This window comes from Xiphophorus maculatus, chromosome 3 (assembly GCF_002775205.1).
Source record: "Xiphophorus maculatus strain JP 163 A chromosome 3, X_maculatus-5.0-male, whole genome shotgun sequence".
In the NCBI taxonomy this organism is placed as follows: Eukaryota; Metazoa; Chordata; class Actinopteri; order Cyprinodontiformes; family Poeciliidae; genus Xiphophorus; species Xiphophorus maculatus.
Window position 1 is genome coordinate 26,494,744 of NC_036445.1, and position 19,998 is coordinate 26,514,741.

The window sequence follows — 19,998 nt, forward strand, 5'->3', positions numbered from 1 at the left end:
ATACATATATATATAACTTTTGTTTGTTTGTTTTTTTGGTCTAGCACGTAAATCATCCAATAAAATGCAGTGAAGTTTGTGGTTGGGTATCAATTCGATTATATGGGAATAAATTGCTAACCTTACCAAAAAAAAGAAAGGTAAATTTCTTCAGATTCAATCATCTTTTTGTGAGAACTACATTTTCCGGGAAGAGCACAATGAAATAGTGTCCATAAAGGAGTCTGTGTCTGTATCTCAAGGGTAAGGTTCATGCCACTCCATATTTTTTTCCCCTCCCTTACTGGGGTTTTCAGCACTGAGGATCCTTTCTCATGGTTTCATCTGATACCAGAGTGCCTCGGACCAGGAGCTCCACTCCAGCCCAGGATCGACACACGGGTCAAACAAGGAGCTAGTCTTTCTCAAGTGTTTTTTTTTTTTGTTTAGTGTTTTTTTTTTTTGTAGGTCGAGCTGAATAAATGTGATTTAAAAATAGGGATTGATGATCCTGAGTGGCATTCCAAATACAAACACACTTTGTGTGATTGTTCAAGGAAGAAAAGAAGGTTCATGGAGCTCGGAAAAAGAAAATCCACCTGTTCCCGAAACTTTTTCTCTTTCTCTCTCCCACAAACACACACTTGTGGAAGTCTGGGAGAGAGGAAAAAAAACAGAGTTCTGTTTTGGTGCCGGAGCCCGAGCTCAGGTCAAGGATCGACCCGCTGTAATCCCTCTCAGGTGATGCTGTTCACTTTCAGCTATTACCAGCTGATCTGCTTAAATAGACCTTTTTTGGCCCCACTAGGAAAGAGAGAGAGAAGGAGAAAAAAAAAAAAAAAAGACGAGGAGGACCTTTGGCATTCAGCTCCGTCATAAAAACCGGTCGATGTCTGAACTTTTCGTGAAAGTGACCGATCTTGTGCCCGGGATAAATGAAACGACACAACGTCCCTGTTTTATGGGTGGAATATGCGCAAAGTGTCGTAACGCGGTGGGGCTGAAAACACCTGGATCGGGGAAGGTATCGTGTGAGGAGGCCTTGTTGCGGAGATGGTGCCATCGAGCGGAGCTTTTTCCAAAAATAAAAAATAAAAACGAAGAAAGGTCTGTCTCACAGCAGCTTGTTGGAGTGCTCCCTTCCCCATCACCCTCAGGCACTTAATCAACATATAATATTGCGCCGAAGTGCCGGGTTCCAACATTAACACTTACACCCACAGGCCTGGGAGCTGATGAGAGCTTTCAGCACACACAGTCTGGATTTCCAGGGCTAATAAATAGAGGGCAATGTGTCTGGGTAGCTGTAAGGAAAAGCTGAGGGTTTTTGTAGTGAGGTTCTGTTTAAAAATTATTAGCGGTTAATATCTTACCTACGGTGGTTGGCTCTGTTGGTGATTTCGAAGCTAATTGCTAGTCTGAGAAGGGCCAAGACCAGACTTCTACCATCTTAAAGCAACTCAAATCCCCCCCCCCACCGCCTCAATAAAAAAACAACAACTTCATAATAAGTTATGTGAATGCTATTTTTTAATAACCCAAGAGCCAACCCACCAGATGCTTATTTACACAGGGTGCTATAATTTACATGCGAAACAGAGGTTGCAGGCAGTGCGCCACCAATCATCTTCCTGTTACGGCTGGGAAAGAAACAAAGCTCTTCCAGTCAGAGTAACCAACATATTAAAACTGTATAAAGAGGAAAAATACAATGGTTTTCACTGCCTTACGTTTCTGTCAAGTTATTACTCTAACTGGAAGTAAGGGGCGTAATGAAGGTTTGGGCCACGAGACCTTATGGCATTAAAACCTTACATTACGTCACCTCAAAGTGAAGTCTGTCTCACGAAGCGCAAGTGCTTCAAAGCCAGTATGGATGTGTCTTTCTCTTATTTTGGAGCGAGACAGAAAACAGTGGTGGAGTTGTTGTCTGGCTGTATTACAGAGTTGGCTAATAAACGCCGTACGTGAAACCAGCTGAAAACACTTTACAATAAAAGCAGAAGAAGAACTCCATCACCGTTAAATCGTTCAGGTTGGGAGGATTTTCGTATGACGTACGAAAAAAGAGATGGGGACAAGATGGGAGAGATGTGTTAAGCGCTGTGCGAATAGAGCAACTGGCTAACCCGTTAGCTGCCAAACACGCTGACGTTAGCATCTCCCTCGGGGCTTTGGAAGCTAAAGCTAAGGTAAAGTGCGACTTTTCTTTTTTACTCTGGTCAAACCACAACAGGTTAGTTGGGAGTTTGGATTTTATAAAACCTATATTAAGCAAAAATTATATAAACAATATTTTTAGCATTGAATACTTGTGTTTTTTACCCAAAAAAATCTTAATTTATTTCCATAAGCCCTGTATCATCTCATGGACTGGAAACTCAAAGCCCCACAATTCCTTTAAAATTTTATTAGCTTTTTACCTGCTTAGCAAAAGCTACTAATATCTGCATTCAGCACTCACTTTTGATAAACTGGTCATAAAATCAGATATAGTTCATTGTTTGGATAAATAAGTCATCAGAAATGGGGGTTTCTTAAAGTCTCACTAGACATTTATGAGGTTGTCTTGATTTTCTTAAGATGGTTATTAATTATTTTAACAAAGTCTCACGTTGAAAGTCCCGAATCATATACCTACACACAACTACATACAGAGTCAAATATTGTTAAAAAAAATAAAATCTTTTTGTGTCCCTGGAGACAGATTATTTGATCGCCCCCCCCCCCCCCCAAAACCCCCGGACAGAAAGGATTTGTAGACAACAAATTAAAATAAATTTCTTCCTTTCTTTTCGCTGCAAAAGCAGACCACATGCAACCCAGTAACAAAATAAAGCCTCTCTGGACTCACCACCTCAACTACTGGTTTCATTCAGTCCCTTTTTGTCCTTCACAAAACATCTGGAAATGCAGCAGAGCTGCAGATTGCACAGCTGAATATGATCCGAGAACGTGCCGGGGCCCGCCGGGAATTCGGATTCAAGGTTTGTGCGTATGAAGTGGAAGGGGTTAACTGTATCACATGGCAACTTTTCACCACTCGCGACTGCTGTTACCTATTCATTACCTGCTTAAATATCTTAGGGCCCCCACTGTGCTCCTCTGTCCCTTCAGGCAGGGCTGCCCGCTACTCGGCCTGATTTTATGTAGTCAGCAGGTGGCATCATTAGCCTGAGAATAAAAAATGAAAAGTAATCCCCCCCCCCCGCCCCCGTGTCTTGCTATGATATCATAGCAGGGCTCATTGGCATCGCTTTCCTGTTTCTAGTGGGCATGATGAGAACTGAAGGAGGTGTAAATTTAATATGTTTCGTCATCTGGTTCACATTTGCAACAAAACAAAAAAAAAGAAGAAGAAGAAAAAAAAAGAGAGAGATGAGTGCGTGTACTCTTACCGCAGCCGAATGGGTTGTTGGGTCATGCCATGCTGTGTGCGAGTGAGACAACATCAGCCAAGAAACCACACGAAGATCCCAATCTGGTCTGCGCTGAAGTCACACACACACACACACACACACACACACACACACACACACACACACACACACACACACACACACACACTGTCTGTTTTACGCCTCCCCTCCTGCTTCCCCCTAATTACGCTGGCATCTCTATCTCTATCCTTTGCACCTCAGAGTCGTGTGGCGACGTGAGCGCCGCGTATCAATGACAGGACACACACACACACACACACACACTCTCTCTCTCTCTCTCGCTCTCTCTCTCTCTCGGCCATGCAAATCAAATAAGACGTTTTTTAAAAAAGAAAAAAAAAAAAAAAAAAAAAAAAAGGTGTGTGGGATGTGATTTGCTATCGCCCAAGACAGTCGAGCACGCGGGCTGAGGAGTGTGTCCCGTCTGAGTCCGAGGCGTGCCGGGACGGGTTCCCTGCACGAGCCCGTCTGGCTGGCGTGAGCAAGAAAAAAAATAAAGAAGAAGAAGCAGCAGCAGCAAATACTGAAAACGTAATGGTCGCTTTGAAGGCGCCAACCGTATGCTTTTGACAAGTTCACGTAGGGCTAAGCAAGGCATTAAGCGAGCTAACGGCGTCAAAGTTTGCTTTAAAACGGACGCAATTGATTCCACAGTTTAGATTCGTTTTAATGAACGCTTTAGTGTTGTCGTGCTCGCGCCCCCTGCCCACTTGTTGCTGCACACTGACAGCCAGTAGGCCGAACAGGCTCCCCAGGCTTTTAGCCGGCTAACAAAGACAAAATTGTCTTTTTTGGAAACATTTCAACAGGCAAAATTCAGGGCCATTCAATAAAGATACAGCAGTAATATAACTATAATAACCCAATTAAAACAGGGGGGGGGACTGTTGCTTTTTTGTTTAAAATTAAAGCTTTTTTTTTTTCTTTTGGCTAAAAGTTGCTATTTTTTCCTCCAAAATACATTGAGTCAAGTTTTTGTTTTTCTTTCAAAATCATTATTCTGATCATAGAGTCCTATCCCACCACTCCTGCACGCTGTTGGTCAGCTGGCTGAAGGAAAAAAAGCTATACACATTTTCCCCTCACTTGCAAATGATAACCTATTTAGCCGTTTTGGAAAATTACGGCGGCAAAGAAACACTCAATTCATGTCGCACGCAATTATCACCGTAGCAATCGTAGTATTTTAGCTGAAATAAGAACTCATTTGCTGTTCTGTCTGAAATAAACACATTAAATAATGTCATGCATTTTTGTTCTAATGCCATAAAGCAGTATTGTTTATAGAAGTCGTTAATGTGCTCTTTACCACAACACTGCTGCTTTCCCTCCGTTTGCTGCACACTGCTGGTCTGCTGGCTGAAATAAGACCAGTTTCCCCTCGGACTTTTGGAAACATTCCCATTGACTTAATGTTTGACTTCCTGGATTTTTGTGCAAATGCAGTGAAATTGTGGTGTGTTTAAAACGAGGTGATCAGACAGTCTCACACTATGCCCCTACATTGGCTAAAACCCAACATCTGTCATTATCCCAGTGGACTTTTTTTTTTTTTTTTTTGACTCCTTAGAGTCCCCTGCTGGTCTGGAAGTCCCAAAACAACTTCCAACAGGGGAAAAAAATAACCAAAAGGTAACATAAGTCTTATAATCAGGGGTGTCAAACTCCAGTCCTCGAGGGCCGCTGTCCTGCAGTGTTTAAATGTGTCACAGGTACAAAACACTGCAATGAAATGGCTTAATTTCCTCCTCCTTGTGTGGATCAGTTCTCCAGAGCCTTAATGACCTAATTATTCTATTCAGGTGTGGTGCAGCAGAGGCACATCTAAAAGTTGCAGGAGGACTGGAGTTTGACACCTGTGAGATTCTAATTGATCTGAACTGATGTTTGATGTTGGCAGCTTTACACAACAGTCCTGTAAATGGACATTGTAGAATCGTTGTGGCGGAATTGACAAAGGGAGCGAAACTGATCAAATCTACACGACTAATATCATGCCACCTGAACATCTGTAGTACACTAAGGGCTTTTCAAAGTTAGCCAGCAGTGGTTAGCAAATTAAAACCACAACTTTCCACAGCTGTAGACTGAATTCAAATTTAGCCCAATCAAAATGATTGAAAGTCAGACTTGGGTCAGCCTTTCGATCACTAGCAGCAACAACTTGATGTTTCTTGTTACGGTTCACGTGCAGCAATTCTGTCTGTTTAACGCAACCATGCTAGTGCTGTAGACTCCTTCGGTCAATGAAAAATGTAAAACGGTATCAATCAATCAGGGACAATGCAAAGCAGAGATCAGTAGCGGTGGGTGGTGGGGCCCCTGAACGAAACTCATCTCTGGGCCTCGAGCAACTTTTGACCGGCCCTGCTACTAAACATCATGCATCTGGACTGCTTTTTTTTTTTTTTTAAGTGTAGCATCTTTTTTTTTTCTTTCTTCTAAGCTGGTTGCACTCAAGGAAAAATCTGTTCTCGAGGTCAACTGTGCAAGTTAACCTCTTGTTCTCATCCTTACTCCTCCTGAACCCAGCAGCATCACCTCTTCCTTCTTCCCTCTCACTCACAGATAAAGATGCCCCCCACCCCCTTCAAAAAAAAAAAAACCCAAATATGCTTGACCATACCCTACATTTCTTGGGGTTTTTTCCCTCACTTCTTCTTCTTCTTCTGAACAGCTCTTTGAAAAAACGGATCAGACCGTGACACACCGTCTCCTGCACGCCAGATCACACAGCGCACGGAGAAAGAAACACACAGAGGGAGCTGAGAGCCGCATGTGTGCCAGTACCCCGCAGTGATTGCCCTGATTATTTGCAGATGGGCAGCGGAGGGCTCGCAGAGTGTGGAGGTTCCCCCCACCCCCTGGCACGCAGCGCATATGATTAAATTGGTGATTGCCTCAGTATTTACAAGCACCCACCCACCGTATCCTCCACCCTCCTCCCCAGTTTCACTCTCCGGTGACTCCCCCGGTCCCAACTCTCTTCGCCGCTCGCTCTGATCCCGGTGATAAGTTATGTCACGGGGGTGAGTGAGGTGGAGGGAGGAGGGCTGAGGGGAGGCGGGGAGGGTTACTTTTCCCTAATCCGACTGTCTTCTCATTCATTCACAGCAAAAGGCTGGTGTTTACAGAGGGGCTGATCTCCCCCGGCTCGACTCCAGGGCCTCCGCTGAGCGATTGTTATGCAGGTTTCCGACCAACTGTTCAAAGTGGTTATGAGATCAATTAAAACCAGCTTAGGGAAGGAGAGAGGGAGGATGGATGGATGCATGGATGGATGGATGGATGGATGGATGGATGGATGGATGGATGGATGCCCGATCAGCAGCATATTTAACTACGGAAACAAGCAAATGCACGATGATGAAAAATGAAATGGAGGAAATTGGAGGGGCTGGGGGAACGGGGACGTGTTTTTGAAGTGCTAAATCGTTTCAGAGAGCGCGTAATCCTGCGCGTATTTTACGCACCAATAATTGATCCTTATATAAATGTTTGAGAGACAAAAATATTTCACCAATGCCCCCCCCCCCCCCCTCTCTCTCTCTCTCTCTCTCTCTCTCTTTTGCACGTTGAACGAGATTCTGAAAGTATAGTGTTTGCCCAGAAGAGAGAATTTCTGGAGAGTTCTGGATCGGCTGCTCTCACCTCACATATTGGATGTTTCTCTTTTCTTTTCTGTTTTTTTTTTTCTTTTTCTTTTTTCTCGCTCACTTTACGCACACCGTACCTCTAAATCAGGCTGGCCACGAGAAGAGAATATTAACACTTTCAGTCTTGTATAGCGCACAATAACAGTCTGTTAAGTGTCACGTCTCCCCGGACGCAGATCTGAAAACACGCGAGGTTTGAACTCTGGGTTACCTCTCTTGTTTCTCCTCCAGCGGTGCGACGGCGCCTGACAGTTGCTGTACTCCATACAGTTCAAGACGATCAGGGCAAATGAGAAGAGTCGAAACTGCATCTGGACGGTCGGTCTGGTTTGCTCGGACTCCAATAAAAAGAAGATAAAAAAAGAGAGAGAGAAAAGCAGCAGAAAAAAAAGAAGAAAAAGCGCACCAGTCGCGGCTTAAGAGAACTTCTCTGACTTTGCTTTTTTTTTTTTGGTCCAATTTCTCCAGTTTCTTTTTTTTTTTTTTTTTTTAGCGGATCCGTAAAAATGTGTCAAACGTCAGAGACGCGACATGGCATCACGTCTTCGGCTGGAAGCATTTTTTTTAAGCACGCTGACGATTCTTAAGTTAATAATGAAAAAAGAAGAAGAAGAAGAAGAGAAAGTGTCCGTGCTGGAGAAAGAAAGGGGAGATGGGGTGGCCGGGGGTGGGGGGGGGACAAAGGTGTGATAAGAGAGTAACGAAATCAACACCTTCTTGTGATCGAGGAAGATGAAAGCGGAGATTCTTCTGTGTGTTAATGTCCAGATTCTGTCCCCCCCCCCCTTAAAAACTGAGCCCGAAATGGTGGGTAACAGCAGCCAGAATCACCGCCAGTTCACTTCTCAAGAAAAAGAAAAAGATGAAGAGTAATTCCGCTTCTAGGTTCCGTCTGAGTGCAAGTGCGGCTGAGCAACACGCAGCATCCCTCTCTCCGTCTGTCTCTCTCTCTCTCTGAGTGACTGTGAGGAACTCGCGTCTGGAGAGTGGAGGTCCGAGAAGGAGGGATGAAGAAAAAGGAGGTGAATTGGGAGGAAGGGCTGGTCCTTCTCTCTCTCTCTTTGGGTCTTGCGCTCGCTTTAACCTGAGTTTCTCGGCCGGTTTCGGTCTGCCCTGCTCGCGGCTTGCCCGTCTTCGCTTTCAAAAAAAAAAAAAGAAAAAAAGAAAGAGATGTCTTGGGAGTTGGAGACGGCGGTGAGTGTGCGTCGTGCGCCCTGATGCGTGTGGCTGAATGGTCCTGATGCTCTCCGCCGGGTTCCTCATATAGCCGAGCCGTCGCGTCGCTGTCACGTGCGGAAATTTCCAGCTTCCAGCCTCTTATTTAAAATGTTGAGGAGGGTATCTTGTTCATCAGCTCCTCCGCTAACCCCCCAAAACCCCCCAAAACCACCCACCTAACCACCCAGCCATCCAGCCAGCCACACTTGGCCGGTCCGAAGTTGCCTCAGGGTCCTAGTGAGCGTGAAAAGTTGGAAGACGTTTAAGGAGAGGGGGGCGCGTGGAGAAGGGGGGTGGGGGGCTGGGGGGTGGGGGGTGTGGGGGGGGTCCTATGCTATTCTTGAGTTTCTCTTGTTTTTCACTGGCTGCTAATTTTAGACGATCTCAACATATTGGATGACTTTTCAAACCCATGCAGAGGCGATCCAAGAATTTGTAAGGCCCAAATCAGAATGGGATTTCGGGGGCCCATTTTTTTTTTCCAAATGAAAAATGCTATTTATTCTTTTTCTTATTATTTTGTAATTTGTTGCTATGAGTTTGCAAAAAAAAAAAAAAAAAAAAAGGGGGGGGGGGGGGGGGTAAGTAGTAATCAAATCCAAAAAGGATATAACCATTTAAACATAAAATCACATTCCTATCCAGTCCTATATTGGCGGACATGAACTGTACCCAAAAGAAATGAGTATTTTACTCAGCTGAGAAACTTCTGCGTTACTTTAATCTTAAACTAGTGGATGCTGGTAGCTGTCTTAATCCGCTCCATCAGCTGCAAGGGGAATAATCTGTTGGATTTTGTGCAGTGCTACTTTTCCGTTGTACTTTTCCAGATCTTGGAAGGCAGACCGTAAATGTGTACGTGTTCAATATCTGCTGCTACGGTACCGTGTTCCACAGCTGTCATGCTTTCACGAGCGACCTGAAAATTCTGAAATTAGCCCATAAGTGCAGCAGGTCTGGTTAGATGCTAGCTTCTTAGCGCTCTTTCCCACAAATTCTCCGATACAACATTGTTCTTCTGCAAATAAAATGAACAACTTCAGTCCAAAACAGCAAAACTATCACTTTAAGGACATCACCCACCAATTGTTACACCAACCGATAACGCATCTCCTACATTAGCATATTGCATTATGCTAACGTAGAATGCTTTTGGTTGTTTTGTACTGGACTTTTTCAGGAACAAGATGCAACTTTCTGCTTCAGGGCATTTCAAGCTGCGCATACAACTCAATACATGAATTTACTCCTAACCTACAGTAAGAACTGTGGTCTGACTTTTGTAAGCAATATCTATTATCAGGGGTCACAACTAATCATGTTTCACAAGAGCCAATTAGCCCAAATGGATATGATCTGGTCAAATTATACTTCAGATTTCTAACTTTTTATGAGTATTCATCTCATACTCAACTATAAAACAATGAACTGAAATAATTTTTTCACTTACAAACATGAGAAATTGTCACTGAACTTATCAACATTAGCTTTTGTACATCTGGAGACAGATTTTACATGAACTGCAGCTCCGGCTTAGAGAAATGACTCTTCTATATATCAGCGAATTTTCAATTCATATTGAAATGCGTCACTCATTCCCCGGTAAATTAACAGTGAAATTTGAGTTTTTATTTCTGAAGTCAATGTGTGCTCACTTACACAAACAGGGTCACAAATCTGTTTTGGGAGGTCAGAGATTAAAATTGTTTGAAAAAAAACAAAAAATCAGGACAGTTAAATATTTTTTCCTTATCCGTGGTATGCTTTTAATAAAAATGTTGACGCATCTCCTCACACTTCTTCAGTTATATGAGATTTCTTTCATTCTTATTTTCTAATAAGAAAAAAAAAAAAAAGAAATAGAATTTTCATTTAAAAATGGGCCCCCGAAGCCCCATTCCGATTACGGCCCTGAAAATTCCTGGATTGCCTCTGCATTGCTTTGAGTTTGCTCTATATCATTAATTCATCAAGTTGAATTATATAACAAGGAGAGGGGGAAAAAAAACAAAAAAAACACAAAAACTATTCTCTGCCTTTCGTAGAGCAAATATGTCTTGAAACCATAAGGCAACCGGACCCACTGTACTGTTTATCCAAGCAGCAAAAACACATTTAAAAGAAAATCATTGATTTACAAAGGCACAAAGGTGGAGCTGCACTAAATATTCCAACAAATTTAAAGATATGAAGGTGGTCATCCTCTCCTTTACCTCATCAGAAAGACACTCCCACCGTGGGGGCAGACGAGGAAAAGACAAACTGACTAATTGACCCTGCAGAGGTTATTAACAAGTGGACATTTGTGGGAACATTCTCAACTTCATCCCTCTTGGAACGCTGCTCTACTCCTTTCAGCCACTAGGTGTGGCACTTAATCTTTTATTTATTTGAGGAAATTATTTTTATGTGAAAGCAACGTCGTCCAAGTGCGAGACTCTGCCTGTGTGTGTGTGTGTGTGTGTGTGTGAAGAAAAGAACGTTCTCGAACCCAAACAGCCGGAGACATGACAAAAGGCCTCCTAGCTTTCATTTGCAAAAATGTTTTGTTTTTTTGTTTGTTTGTTTTTTCAGTATAAACGGCAAAAACCAGAGAGGAAGAAGAAGGAAAATAAAATCCTCTGGTTGTAAAATCTACTCTGAGGGGAAGATCTTTGTTTTAAAAAAGGAGTTTCGGAAACCTTCGGTGACCTTTGTGCCGGCCTTTGTTTATTTGTCCGTCCAGAGAGCCAGTGACAGACACCGCGGTCAGCGTGGCTGTTGCAGCCACAGGCTGCGCTGCTGGTTTGGATTGTTCTCTACAACAACATGCGAGGGTGCACGGTTAAGGTGAATGTGATCATTTAGGCCCTCTGGCACTTTCATTCTCATGATGTGTCACGGAGAAAAGGGGGCCGGTGAACCAATCACTCTGCACCTCCTCGCTTGTTGCAGTGCACACAAGTGGAGGTGACGTCAGCATGTGGACGGTCTGGCCCGGAGCCCTCGGTGCCATAACTGCAATGAAGGGAGAGCGGCGCGTGCACTCGACTCACCGGGGATCCGGGCTGGACGGCTTTCATTGTGGGTTTTGTCATAGTTTTCTAGAACAAAAGAAAAGGACAACAGAGAGGAGGAGGAGGAGGAGGAGGAGGAGGAGGAGGGGGAAAAAATCTGTTGGCATCGTAAAAGTCAGAATCTCTGAAATGTCAACGATTCAGAAATAACCCAACGTGACATTTTAAAATCGAGATAAACCACTGCGGTCCATATACGTACGAAGATAATCACAATGGAGATCAGGGTTCAGCTAGGAAAGCTGATCGTTATCTGCTGGTGAAGGTCATTTGATAGAAGTCTAAAAAAAAAAACCAGATGGAATAAAGGAAGGAGAATTTATACCAAAAAAAAAAAAAAAAAGCTGCCAACTTATCAGTGAGGCATTTCAAGAAAAATAATTTATACTTTTTAACAGCTCCGGTAATCAGTCTCTGGTGTGTCGCTAGGGCTGAACAATTATTTGCTAACGATGTCGAGATAGACATGATCAATATCAACACATAATATGTCTGACAGATTATTAAATAATATCACTGAGCTCCGAGCCGCAACAGCACAGCATTCTGGGGGATGTAGGCAGAGAGTTAATCAGCGCTCAACCTCATAAAGACAGTGTGGCATCAACTGGTTCACTTGCTCTTTGGTTTCCTAGCAACAGCCTGTTGAGTAAACATTTTTTGGTCATTATATCCCGATGAGACAGCTAGTAGCACGAAATGCTGGTCATAGATGCCAAATGATTATGGCTCGTCGTTCCTGATTAATATGGCGACACACCAGCAAAGCATTGTGGGATTGGGATATGAGCCGCGTACCATCTGGAACGATCTCACGGGACAACATTTCACTAACGTGCCAGAGTTCAAGTTTAAGATAATCTTTATTTTAAAGTGTTTCTTGTAAATTGGTGCGGAAATATTTTGGCATTAATCCAAGCAAATTTGAGTAGAGGTGTCCAAAGCGCGGCCGAGTTATTTCAGTTCAAGAATGATACAAAGCACAAAGTTAGGGTGAGATTTTCACTGACAAATTAAAATCTTTGAATTTTGTGTAAAATGTTTCTTTTACTACAGTTTACTTTGTTTCATTTACCTTTTGAAAATGGCCCATCTTTAGAAGTTAAACTCTTGAGTAAGGATCATTTCTGTAATTAAAATGTTTGTATTGGTCTGATTTAATATTCAAACTGTCTAATTAACAGAAATAAAGACTTCCAAACATCCACTTGTGTGTAAGTAATCCACATAACGTCTTCCACTTAGTGATAAAACTCCTGAAATAAATCGACTTTTCAACAATCCTCCTTAATTTATTCGAAGTGGTCTGGACACTTTGGTATGGTGCGTCCACTGATCAGAAAAAGATACAATTTTTGAGTTTCCGTCCAGATCGTCATCGGTCGGGATCGACCAATCCGCCAATTACGATCCGGCGATGTCCGTTTTTAGTATCACAGCAGCAGCAGTTTACGCTCTGCAGATGACAGCTCCATCCTTGCAGAAGTTAAGAACAGGATTTACATTTTCAAGAAAAACTTTTCCATCATTCCATTTCCATTATTATCCCAAAAAATAAACATCCATTGGTGCGCGAGAAACCATCCGATTTAATATTGTAACCGTCTGATAAACGGGTTACAATGAAAGGAATTCCGAGAAATATTGAATGTAACAATTAACATCTTATGTTTCAGATTGAATAAACTAGCTAAGATAAATATAGCAGGGTTTGTTTTTTTTGGTGGTGGGGAGGGGGAGAGAAAAATGGTAGGAGCAGGTATTATTCTTTAGTCCACAGTGCAGTTGTGTTTATCAACCCGGCGCGTCTGTGACGCATTATGGTCCAAAATAAAAGGAGCAAAGCACCAATTATTGGTCTGTTCTCCGTCTCCTCTGGACGGAACAAAGTCGTACATCTGTTAAGGAGTCCGTTCGTGGGTGAAGCACGCAGACACACACACACACACACACACACATGCACACCCCCATATACACACAGGTGATGCAAGACATGCTGCCCTCTGCTGACTTTTGATTTAACCCTAAACAGGTGTATTTGACATAAAAAATCCTTGTTTAGTTGTTAAATTACACATAAGGAGAAAATTACAGCCATAAGTAGGAGTAACAAGCTGTTTGCGAGCAAGTGCAATAAAGTAGGAAGGAGTAAAGGGGGCGGGGGGGGGGGGGGGGGGGGGGCGCAGTAAGAGAACTGAGTTATGAGAAGGTTAAAAGCAGAGGGAAAGAGCAGCGGGGGTGGGACAGGACATTAAAACGATGGGTCCGTCTGGCTAATGTTGCTTTATGGCTCCCTGGTGTCCTCAGATGGACAGGATGACTGGCAGAGTGTGTGACCGTGGCTAGCCGTACACGGCCTCCGTTTGCACCCCCACCCGCGAAGAAGCGGGCCGCTAAAAACACCATAAAACCCCGCAGACTAAACAGCCGTTCATCTTCGCACGCGCCCGACTGTCCCGCTCGGCGTGCACATTAAAACTTCATCAAGTATTACTGATACAAAAAGCATTTAAAAAAAAAAAAAGGCAGACTGACCACTTCAACCTCAGTGGCTTCTCGCGGAGTCCAGAAATAAGGCAATCACGGGGTGAAAACGGTTTCACTGGTCACTTTTATTGAGCTGGTGATGACTCGAACCGAGAGCATAAAAAAGTACAGCGTTTTTGGTTGGGTTTTTGTTTTTTTATTTCATTTTCCTTTTTTGATCGACGAGCGTGATCCGTCGTCACCAGGTAGTTAAAATCCGCCTTCCTGGCCAGCCCAGTTTGGTGTCTGGGGACAAAAAAAGAAAGAAAAAAAAAAACAACAACATAAAATTAGACTTTTTTTTTTTTTTTTTTTTTGCAGGTAACTGGGGTCGATCATAACCAAACGTTTTGGTGCTGACTGTGGGGAAATGTGAAAAAGCAAAATACATGTGCAGGCAGTTAAAAACGCTTGTCGGGAAATGTGAGCGTGTGTGTGTGTGTGTGTGTGTTCTGCTGGTGAGTGCTGGGTGGCTGACAGCGACCCGAAGCAGTCAGCCCAGATGGCAGGCAGTAAATGTTCCCTAAATGTAAGTGATTTGTAGTGTTGCGGACAGCAGGATGGAGTGGTGCTCTGCAAGTTGTTTGCAGCCTCTTTTGTCTAATTAGAAAAACTTCCTAATGAGGCGGGCCGGTTTTTGACTAGACCGTTTTGTGGCTCCGCTCCAGCTGCAGATGTTCAAACAATAGACAGGAGAGTAAGCAAGGAGCTTTCAGCGGTAACATAACCGTCGGGTAAAAGACGGAACCCGTCTGTTCCATTTAATTGAGGCCAAAATGACTGGCAAAGGGTTTGGTTACAAGAAGCAGCCGAGAAAGTCACATTAACTCTGGAGGAGCTGCAGGGATCCAGGGCTCATGTGAGAGATTTTGGTTAACTTTGGTTAAAGTGGTTGTCAAGTTGAAAGTAATGCAAGAGCAAAAGATTTTTTTTCTTTTCTTTTTAAAGGGGCAGTCACGTGTATTTTCCAGCCACATGGTGCAATTTTATATCACAAGTAACTATGCTACCTATATATAAATATATATATATACATATCGAATATGACTTAGAAGAAATCTGACTCAGTAATTTAACGCCTTAAAATTGGGCCAATGACTCTTTAAAAAGCTCTTGCTCTTTCTGAAACGCAGCCTTCAGGAAATCATCACAACATGGCTCCTCTATCAACCCTTTAATGATTTTTAAACAGCGTTAATAGAGAAGTAGCTCATATAATAAGTTCAGGAGACGTGCTGCTGGTGTTTGCTAATTGCTGCTGGCTAGTCTGAATGAGCCGAATGGGGGAGTCGCGGAGGGAGAGCTGCTCTGTGAGTCGGAAGCACGGAGCTTGGAAACTGCAATTCTGAGGAGGAGTTGCGCCTCGAAGGCGGAGCTAGGTCCACCCAGGCGTCTTGCACAGCTGAATGGTTGCCACGGGAGATTAAAGAATTTCTCAAACATACACGAAAGAACCAAGATAACACTACAGACATATTTTTCGTGAGGGAACAACATTATAACATGAGGTTAAGCCTTACAAAAAATCTAGTTTAAATAATAATGCCCTTTTAAAATGCAAAAAATGCGCAAATGGCACATAATTATTGTACAATTGGTGTTTTTTTACAGAACGCAAAGTTAATAATCCTTCCTCTTTTAGGTAACATATAAGTTAAAAAAAAATTTGTCACACATTTGCAAAAACCGTGGGTATGTGGGCAACTCTATGATGTCTGCAGCGACGCACGGAGAACCTGGAGGTTATATTTATGGGTTCAAATAAACCAAGATACTTCATTTTGACTTTTTGAAATTCATTGCCAGCCCAAATATAATGAAAAACAATTCAGATTAGGATATTATTTCGACATACAGTACAGACCAAAAGTTTGGACACACAGTTGTGTCCAAACTTTTGGTCTGTACTGTACATCCAAATATATCTTTGTGACTTTATGGTCTTTTTCTGAACGAGCAACCTTTCGGATTTGGGTACCAACATCCACGCATGAATTTTATTGAAAAGAAATCCCAAACAATGCACATCACTGAAAACTAATTTTATGCTGGTCGGCACAAAACGAATTAGCTGGGTAAGAGCCGGTTGAAGCGACTTAAATCTACAGGAACGTTACAGGAAGCAAAGCATAACCATTATTCTGAAATGCAGAGAATCCATAGCATCTGCACGGTGGTACGCATACAAAAAGTGTCAAAATCAAACAGACTTAAAAGGGATTTGCGGACCCTAGGCCAGGTATCTGCGGGTCTTAAGAGCTGGGAATGCCACACTTTAAGTAACGTTCACCAAACGCCGGCGAGAGCGTCCTCATTTACGCTGCCGAGCTGAGTCACGGCGCTCGGGCCTCGTTTTATGGCCGCTTGGACTCTACTTTCTCATTAAGCCTCTGAAGAGACGTGGAAGGATGAAAGCGCCGGCTCTGCTCTTATAAGCCTACTCCGTGTAAGGAGAGCTTTTTGTTGACGCTCGTTTCATCGACATTCTTGCGCCGCGTTCCACCGAGGCACTTTGAAGGTTCACGCTGACCTTGGAGCTGACCGGTTGATGGGAGTTATGGGAGCCCTGCAGCGACGGGCTGGAAGGGAGTGCTTTGTGCGGTGTTGGTGTGAGCATTACTCACCTCGTTTCTGTTGCTGGCGGCCTGCTTTTTCTCAATGTTCATAACCAGCATTTGGCTGCGGAACGAGAGGCTCTTGGTTTTCTCAATCACCTGCTGGTAAGGCGATATGGCGTTGTTCCCCATGACAACATGACCCTGACGCACAAAATAATAAGAAAAAAAGAAAAAAGATTGGACCAAATTATACAACGCACTGAAAAACAATTCAAACACAGAGTTTTTAGTGTTCATTTCCACTGTACGCACGTCTACAGGACTGCTGGAGTTTGTTCCGATAATAACAGAGCGCCTTTGTGATGTGTATACCGCGATATCGTAAAAAAAGGCTTTGAGCACAGATGTTTTCTATATAACCTCACAAGGGCACATCATTCAAAGTAAAAAAAAAAAAGAAAAGAAAGAAAGCGAATGTATTAAGCATTGAAGCCAAACAGAAGGACAGGAAGTCTCACCAGTTTGGAGTCAATCTTGGCGTCCAGCCTGGCGTTGCGGATGAGGTTGACGATCCATCTCTCGGCCTCCTCGGGAGACATGTTCAGCTTGTCGGCCAGCATGCTGTTAAAGAAACGGACAAGGAGATGAGGAGCTCCAACTTGATTTGAGCAACAACAAAATAAAGGTCAAATGAATCGGAGTCTTGTGCCGTCACTGTCGAGTTTAGATTTACGGCCTGAAAGTCAGGTTGGGTCGGCCTTGGGCTTCTGTGAAAGGTTTAATAGGCTTACAATACATCCAGCACAGAGACGGTCAAACGAGAATGCGCAACATAAAGTCGAGTCAACCGAATTATTAAAGTCTAAATATAGGAGTAGTTAGCGTAACTTGTTGAGGAAAGACAAAAAATAAGGTGTAGATGTTCAGTAGACCGCCCTGTTCCGTTCCTATCAATCACATAATCCCAGATGATTTGGTCTCGACTCATCCTGCGGTTACAAGTGACTAAATGAAGCTCGAAGACGTGAAACAAAAGCTGTAAACAGCAGAAGTTACACTGCGTACTCAAATTAAGGTCTAAAAGCAAAAGCTGTGAAATCTTAATTAAAATGGTATGTAGGTAATTAAAGTTAATTAGTCGGGTTGTGTCGGACTCAGGCACAATCCCCATGGGGTCGGGTCAAGTCGGGTCGAGTTTCTCTACTCTACCGAGAACTTCAATGTACCGGTGAATCATGTGATACTGTTGTTCAATGGTTCAAAGATCACTGAACAACAACACTTGTTCTGTCAGATCTTTATTCTTGTCCCAATGGGTAATTAGTTTTACAGCAACAATGAGTGTATGACCTCACATAACCCATATGCACACGGTGTTGTGTAGGTGCGCAGATGGTGGTATTCTGGCCATTCACCGATCTATACAAAACCTGACCTACCGATTCTGATTTTGGCCAATACAGATTTTTTTTGTCTGAAAACGTGGTGAAGTGGCAACAGTAGGGTGACGACTGTTAACTGCGCACATGCACAGGTGGACAGATATGTCAGTCTTCCCTGAAAAATCTGTTTCTCACCAATTTCGATCAGCGTAGCGTCAGATCCGGCCTTTCACCTACTTTAACTGCTTCCAAATGTGTGATGTATTTTAGATCTTGTCAAAAATAAAAAGTATTTTTTACAGCACCGAGGGTCAAAATCTCCAATAGATCAACGCTTTTAAGACTTTGGATGATTGTTGTGTTTGAAGGTTTTAAATGCCAGTCGCTACATGCTATAGGAACAATCGTATTTAGCTCCTGCTGAAATGCATAAAGGGTTCATTTAATGTATGTATTGTGTCAAAGCTACAGTATAAATGTGCATTTTATTCAACAGAAAACCAGTGAGTCAATGTTTTGGTTTTTGCAACACTGTTGAGATTTTCTTTAATCTGTCACTTCCAACAGCACTCCATAAATAATTGGCTGTCTAACGTTGTGTATGCTTAATGCTATTTTAAGTATAGCGTATGCATCCGACTGGCCGATCAGTCCCCCTTACGTGTCCTCTCCCACATCATCACAGAAAGTTGCTCAATTATTTGTTTAGTGGCCGCTTTGGTGCTGAAACTGGGAAGACTTTGGTTGGTTCTGAAAATCTAAACCTGACACCTCTTCTGTTTCAGATTAACAGAAACATCAAAATTAGGTTGCAACATTCCTTTCTTCAGGCTCCTGAGAGAACAATAAACACTTGTTAAATTTAAGATCTTATAAATTTCTCTCCTATATTAGTAATTTGCACAGGCAGAGCTCATTTTTATTATTGTTCTGTTTTTTAAGCTGCCTTGATCTCATACTATAATGGAGTAAATCTTGGTGTGAATGCATAAAATTTCTGATTTGGTTGATTACCGCAGATTTTTCTCATAAACAAAGTTGAAGACTAATGATCTTATTAGAATAATAAATCTTAATAAAGAGAAATATACAGATATACAGAGTGCACCAATTGCAGTTTTCCGGCCGATCGCTAATCTTTAAAAAGCCCGAACTGCTGATTCCAAATTTGGACGACAATTTTTTTGTCTGAAAAAGCTGCTACATACAGTGACAAAGTTGGTGACTATTGTTAACTGGGCAGATGCACATGTGACCCAGCGGGCGGGTCAGTCAGTCAGTCAGTTCTCTTTTATGGCACAGCAAAATGGGACAGTGGCTGATTTTCAGACCGTTGCAGGTAAATAAGATCAGCTTCTCATGTAAGCATCAGACGATCGAAAATCTCTCAAAATTAAGGAAAACAAAGCCGATTTATTGAGGAACCCCTAAATTAATACAGTTCAACTGAGCATAGTGTAACTATTTTTCTGTCGTCGGGTTAATATAATAAAAACATGCATTTGGGTCCGGCTGCTTTATTGTCAAAGGACAAAGCTTAATAACTCTTCTTAACGATTAGTGAAACAAATCTATCATCTTCAGCTGGATTATAATGAACATGAAAACATCATGTCAAGCTAAAAATGGTAAAACATGTAACAGACAACCAAAGCTTCAAACAATTACTGTAAAGCAGCCTCCTAGAACCCTTAGAAAAAGTCCAAGCAGATCCCAGAAACAACAACAGGTATCTTAAAGCAGACAATTTGAGAGTAATAAACACATGAAATTGAAGCTATAATGACACTGTTTTTCTTATCGGTAATGAAGGGGGATATTTTAGAAATTCAAACATAAACTGCAAACAATCACTTCAGCTGAATTGTAGAAAATGTGTGACAGAACCAAAAAATCTTTCAGTTAACGTAACAACATGCATGATCGATGTGCGTTTAGCGCTAAATAAATAGCGACTGCTCCAATCTGTTTTGCTCCAGGCGACGTTCCTAACACAAAGCACACCCAGAGAACCTATAATGGCCCAATACTAATGGGAGCATGATTTATAGACTTGCAGGAATTACTCCATTAATGGTGCTGGGACTGGCCAGCGTGTTGCCTTCGGTTGCTTCAGTACCTGCGTCCGCGTCAAAACGCGCTCCGTTCGGCTCGCGCGATGACTCGCCGTTCCGACCTGCGGC

The 19,998-nt window shown here is 42.7% G+C and overlaps 2 protein-coding genes across 2 annotated transcripts in view; both read right to left on the reverse strand.

Annotated features, from left to right (window-relative positions):
- rspo2 (R-spondin 2) overlaps positions 1 to 8,479 on the reverse strand; it is a 75,878-nt gene extending 67,399 nt beyond the window's left edge. Inside the window, exon 1 of the mRNA XM_023330351.1 lies at positions 7,287 to 8,479. Coding sequence (XP_023186119.1) covers positions 7,287 to 7,386 — 100 coding nt within the window. The 5' untranslated portion in view covers positions 7,387 to 8,479. The remainder of the gene's footprint in view (positions 1 to 7,286) is intronic.
- Positions 8,480 to 13,941: 5,462 nt separating this feature from the next.
- The window catches only part of LOC102217758 (eukaryotic translation initiation factor 3 subunit E-A), a 32,195-nt gene continuing 26,138 nt past the window's right edge, over positions 13,942 to 19,998 (reverse strand). The window contains exons 11-13 of the mRNA XM_005799027.3: positions 16,952 to 17,054; positions 16,500 to 16,634; positions 13,942 to 14,121 (exon numbers count right to left, since the gene is read on the reverse strand). Coding sequence (XP_005799084.1) covers positions 14,086 to 14,121; positions 16,500 to 16,634; positions 16,952 to 17,054 — 274 coding nt within the window. The 3' untranslated portion in view covers positions 13,942 to 14,085. The remainder of the gene's footprint in view (positions 14,122 to 16,499; positions 16,635 to 16,951; positions 17,055 to 19,998) is intronic.